General features: G+C 40.8%; 1 protein-coding gene across 5 annotated transcripts in view; it reads left to right on the top strand.

The window, feature by feature from the left end:
• LOC100644721 (teneurin-a) overlaps nt 1–18,012 on the top strand; it is a 704,524-nt gene that overhangs the window by 277,371 nt on the left and 409,141 nt on the right. For all 5 annotated transcript variants that reach the window (XM_048406769.1, XM_048406770.1, XM_020863510.2 and 2 more), the window contains exon 4: nt 2,068–2,313. In XM_048406769.1, coding sequence (XP_048262726.1) covers nt 2,079–2,313 — 235 coding nt within the window. In that variant the 5' untranslated portion in view covers nt 2,068–2,078. The remainder of the gene's footprint in view (nt 1–2,067; nt 2,314–18,012) is intronic.

Here is an 18,012-nt window from a genome sequence, read left to right as displayed (position 1 = left end):
CGATACATGTGTCAGCGTGTAGAAAATATCTCCTAAACTAATTGTTTTTTTTTTCATACATAATTTAACATTTTTATTATGAAAATGACGAAGTTGCGTCCATTATTGCATATGCACTTGTTGATACGTCGAATGTCTGACTAGTGGATAATTCTATATATACATACCTATGACGCACAGATGGTCTGACTAACAATTGATTCTACTTATGTACATGACACCGAGACTGCCTGACTAATGGTTAACTCTACTGACGTATACGATGCTTTAATTGTCTGTCTAATGGTTAATTCTACTACCGCGTATGGTACGTTAATTGTCTGATTTGCAATTAATACTACTGACACATACATCGTGTCGATCGTCTGACTAAAGATTAATTCCACTTACGCAAACCATGTCCCGATTGTCCGACTAACTGTTAATATTACTGATTCATACAGTGCGCCAATTGTCTGACCAACGGTTAACAGATTGTCTGACGGTTAATTCTACTTACCCCTATGGTGCATAGATTGTCTGACTAACGATTAATACTACCTATATATTCGTGTATGCTGTAGTGTGCATAACGTTGCTAACTTGAGCGCTTAACTTTTTCCAACGAATTTTTTTCACATTTCTAAGAATAGCATGGATGGTCTGTTGAAAGTAATTTAAAGTTATTTTACTATCGTATATATATATATATATAATATTTCGTTGGCGAACGGCCACGCATTCGAAACGAACAGCAGCGACGGAGTATCACGTTCGCGTTTTTTGATAAACTTTCGACTAACGGGAATTTTTAGTTGCTCTTAATTTTGAGGCCGGCTCGTTCTCGCACCACTGCCTCTCGTTCGCCCATCCTCCCGGCTCAGCGCCGCTGAAATCGACGTGGTTCAAGTGGTTTTCAACGTTCTCCCAGAACCTGAATATTTATTTGCTCTTCCACAGAGATGTTGACCCGGAGCGTTTGAAATTGAAACGAACGTGGCAGCCGATGGTTTCTGGACCGTGTAAAAACCTCCGGTGTAACCGACGGATGTACGTTGCATGAACATTTTTTCCCGCACCTCCTTCATTCGGTGTCGGCTTGTCTATTGTTACCAGTGTGGTATTTACCAAGCTTGCACAAGTAGTGTTAAATTAGATAACAAGTAGAAATGCCAGATAATTACCTACAGATATTCTGTGTATAATGATCAAACGAAAACTGAGGATACGATTGAATGTAATTCAAATCATTTTTATAGATGAATTTTTCGAGATGCTCCTTTAATAAAAAGGAAGTGATACGAATCCCTGTTCAGAATATTTAATTACTCGGGTTATCTCATCTGTACGTAGGACAGGGTCTTCCAAGATCGATAGCAGCTTGAATGTGTACGGGATCGGATAATTGAGTGGTGGATACCTCTCGAAATTCCCATGGAGACGTCCTCGTAGCGAGTAGCTCTCCCTTGATTACAGAGACAGCTGATTGATGCTTCGGGGTACGATCTAGCTAGCTCGATCGACCACCTTAAGATCACTCGCTGTTCTTTGGACTATGAAATTTCGGTTTCGATTCACCGCCGCGAATACGACAGACGTTACGCGTCATCTATATTTCTCTTCTGTTTAACCCTTTCGTGATTGCGAAAAATCATTTCTTATTTATTAGCGAATGGAATGGATGGAATTCAGTTCTTCATTTCACCATTGGAAAAATATTATGTGCGTTACATTTGTGTCGTTGTACACTGATTTCTGAGAATAAAGAGACGAATTTTGAAGAAAATATATTTGTACAAGTACCTCTCAATTATTTTTAAGACAATTTAATAAAATACATGCTGACTATACAGTGTTATCTCCCAATTTATATTCTACTATATATCGTATCCCGCTATCTTTCTTAAAGTTCCTTCCTGTTCAAAGGTACAAAGAACCGTTTTCCATTTTTCCCCAACTACCATCTCCTTCTGTATCTAAACGCTACGTACGTATAACTTGGCTACGAATTCCAATGAATTGAATATTCTACAAATTTGCACGCTCCGTTACAGGCAATTTCGCTGATGTGTATCCTTATGTTGGCAGATGCTGCAGTGATGGACGGTGAGAGTACGCTGGGCCGCGGTCACGGAAATGGGGGCCGTGGGCTGCGCCGTCAACGGTCCCTGGAATGGCGAGAGAGGCGCGGTTACGGGCCCAGTGCCCAGTCGAGCAGCGACGACGAGGAAAATTCCCGTCACGCCGTTGGTGCCGCGTCCGTTTCATCCGCCGGTAGAGGCGCTCGCAGCCCAGGCCAGGTCTTCGCCTCCCTCTTGGCGCAGCAGTATGGAAGTGAGTGATGATATAATTGATGTTTAATGCCTTGATCGAAAGCCTCGCACCAGCCGTACGGGAAAAAGTTTGGCGGATGTAGGTGGCCGGTATTCGTCGAGGTGCCTGTGTTTGGGCAAAGGAACGGTGTTTGATGGGAGTTCCCGTGAAACGTATTGGGAGGGAATTGGTAATTTATCGAAGGGACTACGGATTTCCAGGGTAGCAGCAGGGAAAAGTATTGCATCGCCGTGATTGATTTTATTCTGCCTGAAGTATCAGTTTCCTTTGTTCGTCTGAGATCCTTTGGAATTTCTAATGGTCTTTCTAATTGATTGTCCCGTTGGAATAAATAAGGAACAGTATATGTTGTCTTTTAGTGTTACTTTTTAATCGATCGCTTATTAAAGGAGGAATAATTGATAATAATTTTGAAAACGTATGTTCAAGTTGTTCTTAATGAAGCGATGCTTCTGCGGTTTAAACAAGATTACAAATATCTCCAGCTTAATGAAAAAAAAATACTTAAAAGAAATTAGAGCCGGCGATTTGGAGCAAAGTGAAACACTACAATAATTCTATACAAATATCTACAACCAGCGTAAAAAAGGATCTCACAACGAGAAGTACAACCGTTATCTTCATTAAGCGGAAACACGGTTCGCGACTCATCGAGCCCGTCCGCCTCCTAGACAAAAGAAATTAACGTAACGATTCGACTTCTAAGGCGTAGCTCTGATTGGATGACCCTTCGTTCGGCCAGTCTTCCGGCTGGATTCAAACGAACTTTAACGAGCGACTTAATGAGCAACCTATGAACTTTCAATTGCAACAATTAAATCGGCCGCGCGAAACGAACAGGTCGGGGAAATAGCCGCGCGAACAGGCGCGATCATCGAGTAATGGCCTGTCGAAGCGAAGAGAGAGCTTCGTTCTGGACGCGGCTTAACGATACACACTGGCTGACTGACGGCAACTTTTTCCCTTTTTTTTTATTTCTTTCGACTCGATCTGCCGCTGCCAATAATAAAGTTCACGGTGGCTCGTTCATCATATTCCATCAAACAGGCGCAGACCACGCTCTCGGCCATTCGGTTCAGCCTTCCTCTCCTCCTCCACCTCCTGTTCCACCGCTTCCCGCTTCCATAATCTTCCTTCGACTCCCTGGCAAACGCGTAGATTAAAGGATTTACGAAATTAGTTTTACTTCCTCGCGTCGTCTACGAGCGCGGCCGGATATTAAGTTCGGAGGCGAAATCCCAGATTGCCAAGCGTGGGGTGCTCGCAGCACCGCGTCGTGGACCGTGTTCCAGTAAACAATATCTTAAAAATGCAGCGCTGCCCGCTTACCGTCCGCATTTGCATCTTGGTTAATACAGGTATTCCGTGACCACCAGTTGTATCTCTACTAAACAAGACTTTATAAAAACTTGGTTTCCATAATATGGAAGAAAAATGAATTGAATTTAGACCTCCTGATTAATAATAAAATACTACATTACTGACCGTAGTCTATGGATCATCGCGATATAGTCTTGTAGTATTGGAGTCGTGATAATAAAAAAGAGTGTGATTCCAGCTCAACAATTGTCGATGCTAAAAGAACACCTTCGTATTTTCCACGACATTTCATCGAACGGATTAATCTCGTTTCGTGTAATTTCGCTCAAAATTTGTATCTAATTGGTAGTAACTATCTTTACTCGATGAGATCGATTTTAGGGCATAGATTGACGTGGTACGTTTAGAAACGAGATTTCAAACGATGCGATCAATATTTGGATGGATATTTTCAACGACTCTGTATCCACGGATAATTATCCGTATATGATTATACCATTGCTTTCGTTTGCGATTCGTTTGCGTATTCCGTGTATCGATTACGCGATTCGTTTGTGGTACGCCGTATAAATATCACACGCCACATAACTGCATTATCATTGACGGCTTATTTGGATTACTACTTACGCAAATAATAGTTTAATATCGCGCGTTCCGGTTGCATGACCATTATTTGACCTCGGATACGGCCGGTTATCCCGATTAAATCTACAAATTCGTACCCTACCACCTTCATCGTCGTATAATCTTTGTCCCATACACTGCGAGCGTGTCGTAATCCTCGCGTTTCAACAAATCTTGGATAAACTACTCTCCCATGTGCTTTCTGTGTATATTTAATCTTGCTGGTTTAATAAACAACAGCGTATTTTGATGGAAGAATAATCTGCCGTGTAGAAACTGTAAGTTATTGTGTTAAAAATTAACCTACTTTATTTAAGAAGTGAAAGATAAATCTGCAATGGTAAAATTAAGAAACGTGTAGTCCTAAACGATAAAATTGCAACGCACTTGTTGTACCATCTTTTCTAATCACGATAATTGTATATCGTACATATATAACGAATATTCGTTTTGCATAACTCTCGTCGAAACGAAATTTTAGCTAGTGTCTAATCAAATGAACTTCTGCCGATTGAATTTATTACTTGAACGCAAACTGTTAGCTATGTGAACGAGAAATTGTAGATACCATTTATTCCAATGAAATGTTTGGATTGAACGACATTCTGTGGTCTGAATTATCTTATCTGGTCACGAAGTTATATTAAATGAATCAAAATCCATTACAAATCGTAAGAATCAGCGACAAACATCAGCATATAAACCTGGTGTGCAAGTCAACGCGTTAATAGATTAAAGCTACTTATATCGAGACACGCGAAATGTCAGAAGGTTTCGTCCGATCTGAGTCCACTTCTGACCGCTCTCCGCGCGATCCTCTACACGACTTGCCGTTTCACTTCTGCCTTTGGAAGGTTTCATCGATTCGTCTTGAAACCGGACAAAATAGACGAGCAAGATGGAGAAGAGGGTGGCCAGGTTACAAGAGACGAAAGGGGCGAACTCAATTAATACCAGTGCTCGGTTTATACTATATTTCTTGGTTGCGGTATCAAGCGAGCCAGCAGCCCACCTCGCGTCTGTCTGCATTTGTTCCAATTCACTTGCTGCCGATTACCGCTCCCTCCCGGCCTGGATACGCCGCTCAGTCTCGACCCCTCATCGCCGTTCCCCATTTTCATCCCTATTCTCCCATTTCCTCTCCGTTCCCATCCCCTTTCCGCCTTGTCCCTCTTTCAAACCCCCTCGCTGCTGCTGTTTGACTCGACTCGTTCGGTTCGACCAGTCTCGATTCGTCGCGGCACAGTGTCACGTAACCACACTCGAAGCGTGTCGAAAGAGAACCACCGCCTGTCGGTCGCAAAGGGATTCGACTTGTGCCAGTAGCTTCTTTCCTTTCGTTATCGATGCTTCGTACATACTATACAAAGATGAGAAGACGAAGCTCACTGTTACGTGTTGCTATATCGCACAAGTATTTCAAAAGTATCACAATTTTAAATATTTCAGTCCTATGTTAGAAGAACATTAAGAGTCGTTAAAAAAGGATTTCAAGAGCTAGCATGGTCTTGAGCATTTCATGGTCTTTTACAGACTATTCTTTTTGCTAACGTTCAGTTGCTTAGTAATAATTTTTTGTAAGATTTCAAATAGCTTCTCGTTTCTCCTAAGAAAATTTGCTTGAGTTATGAAACTCCTTTGCCTGGCCAAGTCGTAGACGCTCGATTCTTTTCGCGCTTCTTATCGTCAGGACGTATACGTAGACGTATTTGGATCGATATGATGGATACAGCGTACGAAACACGTACGATGCTGAAGATAGAAATGGTTGTTGCGAGACACGCTTGATTGCCAGACTCCAGACGCCGCGTCGCCTTGGAATCACGCGGTTAATTAACTTCACGACCGGCTGCGTCGCACTCGAGTACCGAGAACGATAATTGATGAGCGCTATGGATCACGTAAACGCGATCTGTTTCCTGTCGCGAGATACCCAGGTGGCGTTTGGATCGAAGTAAAATCCTTAATCAATAGCGTCTTCGTATAGCTACACAAACCCCTCTCAAGATTTATATTACCTAGTTACTATGCCAAATTTTCTAACAAAGTAGATATAACATGACATTAATAAGAAATTGATATTAATTATCAATACCCTGAATTTAATAAGGAAAACTATTTATTCCTCGTATTCCTAAAATTTCTCGTTTAAATCACCTTTAAACAACAGATACTACTAACGAATAGATTGCTTGCCTCTAATGATAAGCCCTTAAATTAAATTGCAAGTTCTAATGGTATATTGTATTGAATAGAATGTACCTTATGCAAACTTGATACAACTTCATAGAAATTGATACGAATTGCGACAAATTTAACATGTATTAGGTTGTCCGGAAAGTTTCTTTCGTTTTATAAAGAAATAATAGACGCACAATGTTTTTTTCGTTTATATTAGTTTATTGAATTATGCACAAACGTAATAATAGGAATAGAACGAAATGGATCATACCTAATTCGATAAAATAATATAAAACAGAAATTTTTGTTCATCTACTATCACCTTATGAAACGAGAGAAACTTCTCGGACAACCTAACGTCTTACAAAGAAAAACATTCTTACGAAGAATGATAGATTCGTGCAGGACGCTATATAAATAATCATATTTAATTGAATAGAAAATTAACTGTCTGAACGAAACCGTGTCACTATCGCTGCGGGTCTAAATGGATAATATAAACGAACCTTAACGCGGTGAACATACACAAGACTGACATGACCTGTTATTAAAGCTTTACTCGCTCTATTCGAGGCGAGAGATCGTAAAAAGTGTTTCGATCCGTGATATAAGACGAGGAACGTGCGACAATGCGGGTTTTACGAACGCGGCTTCCTCGGTAACAGGCCTGTCAATCGTCCGTAACGCGATCTGCTACTTACGCTTTCACGGAACGTAACGGTGATACCTAATAAAGTGTCCACGGATTATTTTTCACCGAAGGACCTCCTGCAGAGAGCCTCTGAATCGACATCACCATTAACGCAATATAATCCTCCTGTCGGACACCATATGTATGGAGAGTCAGCGGTGAGAAAATACCGCTCGAAGATCAGCCACTAGATAGCGGGTTCCATTAATACTAGTTAATGTGTTTTCTTTCTTCTCAACGCTTTCTTGACTTGTATTAATCCTCAAGTTAATTCTAAATCGTCTTTATGTATGAAAAGTTTCTTATTAACTAACCATTGCTATCTTTACCATTTATTGATATATATATAAATGACCACTCAGGTGTTTGATACAATTTGTAGAACAAAAATATAATTTTATAAATCGTGATTTCTCACTATAATTTACCATCTAATAATATTAATAAAATAATAGGTTTACATTGTAGAACTTTTTTTTATGATCTTCAAATTATACATCCAATAGAATAATCAAGTAATTTGTAACTTGTAAAACTCAATTACAGACTTTCTCATTCCGTGTACATACTGTCAAATTTGATACTGTTATGGGATAAAATTTATTTGCACGCGAAATTTTCACCGATAATATTCATTCGCTGTAGATACTAATATCAAATTACAAGGATTTTTTATTGTCTTCAAAAAGTAGTTGTAGTGATGGTCGCGTTTCAGTGTAGATAACATCCCTTAGCCTCTCCCCGTAGAGTCATCAATACATCGATGTCCACGATATCGAGAGCGCTCGTACCGTGTCTCCAGATCTACGATTCACTCCGTATATTACACTGTCAACTCATTACACACCGGACTACGGTTTGCCACATCACGCTTCGCCGCTTTTCCATGGAAAATATTGACCTCCGCGCGCGCGCCATTCCGATAACGCGCCGGATAATGTATAGCTTCCCGCGGCATTGTAAGTGTTGATTTTCCGCGTCGCGTTTACATAGACGCCGCGAACTATTAATTTGATGCGGTCAGATATAGCTACAGTGGCCAATCATGGGTAGAACTTACTGCGTTAATTACCGCGCCCTACTCTTCTCTGCTCTCGTGCAACATTCGAAGGAAGATTTTTGTCCATGAGAACATTGTCGAAACGTACAATGGTAGAATTGAAAAAAATGTTAATCCTACCATTCTCCTCACTTTGTGTTTGTATTTCTTCGTATATTTTCCTTTCTTTCTTTTTTTTTTTTTTTTCTTTTAGAATGCTTTATTCATGAAAATCGGAAAGTACACAGAATGTAGCAGGATGCACTGATATATTCGAAATTCGATATTCGAAATTATATTGTGTAGGCTATTATAAAGTATTAATTTAAAAAGAAAACTTCACGATTAATATAAAAAAAATTATCAAGTATTTTCGCTATTACGTTCGCGTAAAGCAGTGATGGACTTTGAAATATCGCGTAAAATAATGGAACGCGAAAGTCTGGAGAAGGGATAGAAAATGTGAGTCGAAGACACTTCAGCGGCGGTGAATCAAGATAGTCGTGGATCCCGAGTTTTCCGTCTCGGTAGCGAATATTTTCGGCTTACAACGCATTACGGAGTCGCAGACACGAGCACGTTCTTGCGGATCTTCGGAAACGATGTTAAGCCGAGAATAAATTTTTAATGGGCCGCCAGAGATTCCGGCTTTATAAAATACTGCCGTGATACATGCAAATGATCGGGACGAGAAATTAAACTACATGGTTTTTTCGCCAAGCGATAACGAAACGCTTTTCGCGCTATCGATTCGTTCCCGCGTTCCGTCGTTCAAAGAATCGAGTGACGTTCGGGAATAATTAAAAAAATACGCATCGAACGATCACGGAGCATCGCTGGAAACAGAGCTGCGGTTGAAACCGATTCCATCCGGTCAGTGGTATATCCGATATTTTTAATCGTTCGTTGATAATTACGCAGAAATAATAGTTTGAAGTTAGAATTGTTTCGAATATTTAAATATCAATTAAAATTAACTGAAAATTATTTCTTCCGAAAGAATTCTTAAGATTTCTTATCGTCCTATTATGGATGTTACATGTATATGTTTTATTTAAATAAAAATAGTGCTCTTCAAAGGTGTAGGAAAAATTTACCTTCGTAAGTGACTGTGTATAGTCGCTCCCAACGGAGCACCGCTACTATTTCTATTTTCCCAGAAAAAGGGTACCTAGCAGGCCTCTAACTCAAGATTAAACTTAACAACATACATTCGGTGGTCAGAGAGGCGGAAGACGCTAACGTATATACGAGATTAGGTGGAGAAAGTTCGAAGGAGAGACGGGGCAATGCTCGTTACAAGGTAATACGAAAGTTTCGCCACACAGGGAAAGAAAAGGCGGTGTTCGCCGTTTCCACTTATTCTTTCGTCGACGCTTGAGAAACTAGAAAGAGAGGAAAAGAATATAAGAAAAAGAAGACACGAGAGCCACAGCTCTCAGGAGGGATGAATAATTTAAGGACGTCTGATCGCGCGATCGAAATTCACGTGTCTGGGAATCGCTTTGAACGTCAAATTACAGGGATCCTCTCTCCTCAGCCGATCTCTTGAATAATTGTGTTACAGACGGTCGATCCATTTAAATCACTCTATTGCCAGCGAACCGGTTCATTAAAATGCACCGGATCGAATTTCTATCGGAACGACTGCTCTGCCGCGTAACAAGAAAACTCTGACAAATCTTGTCGTCTCGGCGCGTATATCCGTCTTCACTACGCATCTGTCGACAAATACGAGAATAACTCTGCCATGACCTTTCTAGGAGAATGCACAAGGTCTAAGTATGTATATTTTTGGGATCTGATCGAGATCTGTGGCTGTGGTCAAATTTAGAAGAGATATTATAGAAATGCTATGTGTTGCGTGGAAGCGTGTGATCATTTCTGTGTTAATAACCATCATCGAGGAGAGGCTATAGTAACATTAATCTCATAACGCATAAAACTTGTATAATATTAATCCCATTATAAGATCGGATCAATTTTGAAAAAATAATCATGAGTTTGCTAAAATATATCTTTATATCTTGATTTCAATCTCATTCAAACTACCACATTTACCTGTATCAAACACCATCAAATCATGCAAGCTTGGAGTCATGATATTTTCAAGGAATCCAACACAAAGAGACAGCGAGCCAAACAACGTGTGCTCGCATGGCAATCTGCGATGTAACATAGCGCATGACTAGTTAGCGGTATGCGGGAGGCTGCTTCAAAGGACCTGGCTAATATTCGCATGACGTAAATGGCAGATGAACGGCGTACAGGTTAGGCCTATGCAACGAGCATAAGCGCGGATACAGCTTCCGCTGGCGGCTATATCGAGCACCAGGCGCCACCGCAACACGGTCCAGCACGTTGCATACGTACATGTGTACCTGATTGTCAATAAATTCTGCTGCAAATCCTTGCCACAACGCTTCCTTACACGATGTTCAAGCTACCATTAAAACGATAGCTACTCGTCCATCATTCAAGGGAAACCGTTGGTTTTTGGGATTGAACGATCGCGATGGACAGACAAGTACGATTGTTATTGCTTGTAGCGAACGAAGGATCGCGCGATTTTCGTTGAATTCAGCTTACGAAGCGCTGGCATTTGCAGGCAGTTTGGCGGAATATATTGGCGGTCAAGTGGAAATAAAACGTCTGCGTCGCTGGATAATGCCGGCCGTTAATATTGGGCTGCGACGCGGCCGCTCTCTGTGAAGTTGAATGGAAGATTTTTGCCATGAGATTTCTGGAACGTCGAATAGTTTTACACGAAGAGATAACGCGGTTCGTCAAGGAAATTTTGCTGCTTTTTAGAGTGTCTTGATAGATGATAATATAAAAGAATTTTTATTTTATTTTGAGAGGTATCCATATACATTGTAAGCGTATAAGGCTTAGAAATTGCTACGATTACGGTGTGTTTCAAAAAGATGAGCAAAAATTCGTGTATAAGTTCTTTACGTCAAAAGAATGTCGATGATTGTTCAACAATGGTCAGTAACATTGAACAAACCCATCTCGTTATTTATTCATCGTCATTTTTTTACATTTTACATCGATAATCAAACGCAAAGAATGTGTGCCTTGGTTAAATATTCATCATGAAGATCACAAATCGAGCGGTAATCGTAGAACCGACACGGCGTTATAAAGCAACAGGCATCGCAATCGGCGCAAGAACGAAATTACTGGCTACACACAAATTACGAACTGGATACGCATCTCCCGTTTCCCGTGGCAAGCCCGCCCTTCCTTCCGCCGAGGCACAGCTTGATCATAAAGCTCGTTCCGGCTTCTACATACCGACCTCGTCGTAAATATCATTCTCGTTTTACGTAGATGCGGCTTCTCATCGGCAGAATAAACACGCCGGAGGTAAGGTTACCCTAACGAGGAAACGCTCCTTGCCCCTTGATCCAAAAGGGGGATAGACGATGTTTCTCTGGCTTTATTATTGCTGTCGAGTAATTAAACCGTTTTCCGTGCCACCGCCACGACTTCAAATCAAACGCAACCTCTGCTAGTCGTCGTCCGAATCTTCATATAATTTTATCTACGATGTTATCTATACTCCAACGAATTCTTGTCGACATCCAAATATGTAATTTAATCGATATTATAATATATCCATAGCGAACAAAGCCTTGATGATTAGTGAATTGATTTCCTTTTAATATCGATACGTTGCGTTTTTGCTATTATTCCTAATTTGCCATTATTCGGTGTATACTGCTTGCCTAGTATTAGATTTTCTAGGCTTAAACTTTTACTTTTATTTTATCGATTAAAGGGTTACTTAATAGCCACGATATTGTACTGTGAAAATAAGCTGTTCTGCGCTATTCATTTCTATCCGCTCTTCAGGAGAAATTCGTCGACAATAGAACAGAGAAACGATGTTTCTATACAAAGACGTAAATCGTAGGTATCACTGGGTGAAAGCACGAGTGGAATTACAAGAACTTTACGTTGCATTGATCTTTGTAATGATTACTAATATTTGCACGAACGTGAGGCAATATTTTCGAACGTGAAAAGGAATGGGTCTCTTTTATCTCGTTTCAGGGGGGATGAGATGAAAATGAATCCGGAGTTTGAATTTTGGCGTTTTACTGATTAAACCGAGCCATAGGGTTGACGGTAATTAGGTGTAACCTTTGTGCGAAGAACTGTGTACACTTCGCTTTTGGTAAAACGGATAATAACATTGGCATACCGTTATAAATGCTCTAGTGAACAATACTCTTTATCGAATTGTCCGATTTATGTTAATTTACGTTACATGTCTAATTTAACAGTTGAACAAACGACACTTGATTTTATTTCGAAATAATTACCTTTAAATTTGCCGCGATTATGGGGGCGCTTTACCGGGTTGTTACGTTGCCAAGCGAGCGTGTTTCCAGCACCAAAAAGACACTTTCCATGGTTAATGTAGCGACACTTTCAAGCAAATTTATTTAAATTCCGTAAGCGAATATTATCAAACGAAACGAGGTTATTAATTAAGAATGGAACAATACTCCTTGCTTTGCTTTGTCATTCATTTGCCAGGAACGTAATCAAATGGAAAATTGTCGTAATGATTTTACAAATTTAGCCTTTAAAAATATCTGTACAATGTGTCTTTTTACTTTTATACATTTATTAATACAGCAGAAATTCCAAGCGAAAATATGTGACGTTCGTCATCATCCCTACTCCACACCTCCAGCGACCGTGAGTGGGGTACGTAACCGCTGTACTTCAGTCCTAATAACATTGGCCTCTTATAAAGCCGCGCTCAACCTTCTACTATCCGCTGCACGGTACAACACAAATTTATTATGCGATGACCGTTCTACTAACCGTGCTCTATACTTCGATTACTCAATTAAGAGTAAAAAGTAGCCCCACCATGGTAATTACTTGGAGTAGTTAGATGAGTGGAGAGTAAAGAGTGATCGGCGAAGAGCCACAACGACGAGGACACGGAGGGCGCTTTACATCGAGTCTGTTACAACAGGTACAGTAAGGGATCGCTATGAAAAAAAAGGATAAGTGAAAACGAGCGTAGCCGGAGAGCCGATACACCGGGCTTTCTCATTATTTTAAGTGACTGGAGAAGCAGAGGGCGCTGTGTATATGCGTGCCATATATCACCACTTGCCACTCAGGCGGGCTGGTATCGTGTAATCGAGTTGTCAGGCAAACTACCCCTTACAGAGAATGGCTCCGCTATCGTTGTCGCCGCCGCAGACGACGCCGACGCCATAGTAGTCGCCTAATGCACGCGTTATTACGTTACACGCATTTAAAACTTGCCTCCTATTAGCAGTTTGCCGTCATCTGCGGCTGCCGCGTCGAGGATCGAGAAATTCGAGAGAAGAGACGAAGGCGAGGAGAACGAGGCATCCACGTCGTTCCGCCATCGACCACTGCGATCGTCCACAGCCCTCCAGACTAACTTTGTTTCCACGTCGAACGGATTTAATACTTTGCCAGCCATTACGCTAGCCGATCTAATGGGTCGCGCGCGTAAAATATTTAGCCGGAGCTAGATGGCGCGTCCCTCGGACCACCTCCGCAGAGTTATTTTTCTTCTTTCGTGATGGCGGTGATTGAATTGGAAGCAGGAGCTGGGGCAGTCGACCTTTAAACGTAAGATAGGATCCTGAGAGAAGCATATGATGTTTTTAATAGAATTCGGTTTAATTAAATTGGGAGAATTAATAGTAGAGTGCTGCTGATGACCACAGCTTTAACAGCTTTAGTTGTTTTTGTAATGCCGTACAATCGAATTAATCAATAACTGGTAATTATGTATTGGTAACGATTTGAAAAATACGCCTTGTGAGATGTTGCATCGTTTATTAATAAGTAATTGAATACCACCGTATCTATAATCCGTAGCACTGGCTGTATAAATTTTTGAATATTTATGTGATAAAGTGTTCACCACATAAGTTACGAATTAATGACTCCTTTGAGAAGCAACTTACGATAATTGTAAGTGGATGTCCGAAGTATACCAACGCATATAAATGTATATAGATATATATGTGATCGAGATGCTGGAACATATTCGATAGATCAGTAAAAGCACTACAGAGGTTAGCTATTACTGATAACAGTAATAGATGTGCCATTGTGTTTGCGCTGGTGCTAGGTACAAGGAATATGAATTAAAGATAAAATACTCTGTCAATATCGCGCATGTTTCAACGTTTCGAATACACGTCGAATAGAACGAGGATGATAACTCTTGTCCTTCAGAAATATTAGACTGGTATGCGTAGTTCCGCATCTATCGCTTGATAGCCACATCGTATCGTATCGAACAACGATCATAGTACAACTTTGAATATTAGCCGATCCCCAATCCCTTATCATTCGTGAGACAGTTTGTCACTTATACAGCCGAATCTACATTTACGATCGTGCGCAGATTACTAGTCCAGTTATGGCTTTGACATTTAGATAGCTTTTGGCTCTGCTACAATTGTGTTTCGTCAACGTGTACAGAATGATAGGAAAGGGAGAAAATAAAAAAGAAAAGCGATAAACGAAGGTAAAACAAAAATTAGAAAAAACAAAAGGAGGAAACCATATCAATAGGTTAGAACAAACGTAGAAACGGGCCGAGATACATAGTTAAGGTAATTCGCATTGGATCTTCGTCACAGAGACATTAAATATGATCAGTTTTGTCCATTACAGTGGTGAAAACGAAGGGATAATGACGACGGTCGCGTCGACGTTTTCGTAATTCGCTCGAGTATACTTGCGCGATGCATCTCGCATAACGAGACCAGCAAACGTCATCGTCTTCGTTCTTTTCGAACATCACAGACCGGCTGGCTCAACAACCTGTGAAAACAACACTTCCGCTGCCTGTTATTCCCAAGGGCGCGCATAGAAACATGAAGGTTCGTTAAACACAACGTGATTTATTGGTTTTTCGTCCGGATTTCCACGGCCCCTGGAGTGTTCTCGTTCTAGAAAACCACACCGTTTCCTTCTTCTTCTATAGAACAGTATCGACTAGTTTGCGACGTTATCGCTCGAGCGCATTGATGCTGCATCAACTAACTGCGTTTTATGATTCTTCGTTGATAAATGCACAGCAAAGGTATTATCATCTCTTTATTATTAGGTTGTCCGAAAAGTGTCTTTCTTTTACAGACACGTCTTTTACAACAACGCATCTTTATACAAACATGAAACCTAATCTGTCCAATGTTGTGATCTTTAGTTTGATAGATCAAAATGGATCATAGGTAATTCCATAAAATAATATAAAATGAAAAATGTTGTGCATCCATTATTTCCTCATAAAACGAAAGAAACTTTTCGGACGACCTAATGATTAAGAAACCTTAAGTAGAAACTAGTTTACAAAAAGTAAATCATCGATGCGCTATCGGTTACAACACTGATCAACATTGATAACAGAGATTTTATGTATTCGATATTTTATGTGATCGCATTTCCCTTTTGCCACAAGGTAACACCATCGAAGGTTAGTAGTATTCATATTCGTTTTACCCCGCCACAACAGTCGAGCCTACGCTCGTGCGCGAGTCCACTTAATAATGCAGGTAGAGAATACCGGTGGTCCGGGACGCGGCTCGTGTAAGTCATGATTAATATTTCAGATGTCGACCATGCACGGGGGTTACTGGGCGTTTCGGCGATGGCGGCGACTGGGGTTAAGACTGACCATCGCCGGCCTGAGCGAGGTTTCGTTGTCCGGCAGGTTGTTAATTATTCGCAAAGGAAATTAATGCGTTGCCGGTAATAATTTATATCGGCCGTGAAATGAATGGTTAGCAGACGGAATTATTCACGCTACGCGTCTAGCTGTTCGTCCACTGCATCTTAACCGCGTTTCTAACGTTGTATCGCGAAAGAATTAAGTCTCGTAGGTAAATTTTGACTGACACTTTTCAGTTCCTTTTTTTTTAACTATATATAGTTGTGGTTAATTGAACGCGGCTAAGGTGACTCGCAAGGTGTCGTCCACTCAAATTATTGGACCAGTAAGTCTCTCAATCGCTTCTCTTTCTCCTGCAGATTCTTAAAGGATATTCACAAATGACATTAAACTGACTGTTATCCGGTCACGTTGTCAGGTCAGTTTTTACGTTTCAAGCTAACGCGATGCAAAACAGATCGATTAAAAATTCAAAGGATATGAACTGTAATATTTATCATTTTCGGAATTGCGTCACTCAACAGTCGTCAATTCTAATTGCTAATCGCGTTACCGGATTCTCGTAGGTTAGATCAAAAAGCTATCCAAGAAAAAACCAGGCTATGGTGTAAGTGATAAAGTACAGACGATTAAACGAGCATACGGACAACGCGTTATGCGGCTGGAAATTTCTTACGCACCGTACGAGCCGGAAGGAAGCTTTTAACTTCGGCGAACTTGGCTGATTTCGAAGTGTAAAGCGGTAAAATCAATCCACCGTACTTGGAAGTAGTTTCAACTTAGCCCGGTTTCACCCGAAGTAGTCGCCTCGTTATAATGAATTTACCGAGTTCGCTGTTTAACAATGCACATCTCGCCGACATGGCTGTGTTCCGCGGCGAACGATAACCCGTTGAAATACGTTACGAGCCGACCGTTTCCGGGTCCGTAATACCGCGGGTTTAGATCTTCTAATCTGTTTGATACATAGCTCGCCGCGTGACTGAGATTGTTTCATGCCCGGAAACCGGCGTTAAATCTCCTTTCCGTCGCCATCCCCGCGAAGATGTTATTACTATTTTAATTGTGCCATGTGTCGTCGACGTATCTCGACACGGGACCTTGCCGACAGGAATTTATTCTTTCCAGACATTAAACCTTTTAGCGTGTAGGTTATACGTTCTATGGGTAAGTTGAATTCTGCTAAAGCGTTTAAGACTAGATGTGTTGCGGCCGAGATATGAAGAGCCAAAATGTTTGAAACCTTGTTCAGATTAAGCAAGCGACTTGGAAGTAAGTGACTTCAGTTTCGGTTTTATCACGATCAGCGAAATAGGCGAATCGTTGAACGTTTTGAGGCAACTGGGTCAGAAAATAGAAGGCAAACGGGGTGATATGTGGTGTTTCAACAACGTTAATCTAAGATCTTGAATGTTTAGGCAATTAATTTCGAAAATAATTCTTTCTAAAGAAATTCCTGTACCGTCATATCGATTTACGTTGAGCCATCTTCTCGATTTCTTGCGTTCTGTTTTAATTTCTCCTGTATTTGCCCAGGTTTAATTTCGTTTTGCTTCTCTTATTTTCCATCGCGACCAATCGTATCGACTGGAGACGTCGTGACGCCGTGCCGTGGTCATCCCACCAGGAAACGACCGACCTCGAAGAATATAAAATAAGAAAGTTGAAGGGGAACTCGCGTAGAGGGAAACTTTCCTCAGCGACGGCATGTTGCGGTTTTCCGCGCTATTGTCAGTACGCGAATAATGAAACGCTTCGATAACTAATTCATGGTATCGATGACGATGACGAGAGAAGTTGCGCGGCGGCGTTTGTGAAATATAGACTGTAACAGGTGTAGTGGTCATTCATTACGCTCGAAAATAACATGACTTCAATGTTGAAACAGTGTAAATCCAACGAGGAAAAATACAGAACTCTGAAATTTCAATTTCTCTATCTTTACCGATGTTTCTATTCATTTTTTCTTTTTCTATTTCTTTTTTTTTTTTGTTGCTACATCTTCTTCTTTCCCACGTTTGTTTTCCCTCCTGCGGACTAATGCATTAAAATATTTCCTAGTAGCTCATGGTCGATTAGCAGAGACGCGAGAATTAAAACTCTTTGATCTACTAACCGAATTATCTTGCCAGGTTAATATTAATTTGACAA

This window comes from Bombus terrestris, chromosome 6, assembly GCF_910591885.1.
Source record: "Bombus terrestris chromosome 6, iyBomTerr1.2, whole genome shotgun sequence".
Classification (NCBI taxonomy): domain Eukaryota; kingdom Metazoa; phylum Arthropoda; class Insecta; order Hymenoptera; family Apidae; genus Bombus; species Bombus terrestris.
This window is presented reverse-complemented; position numbering and strand designations above follow the sequence as displayed.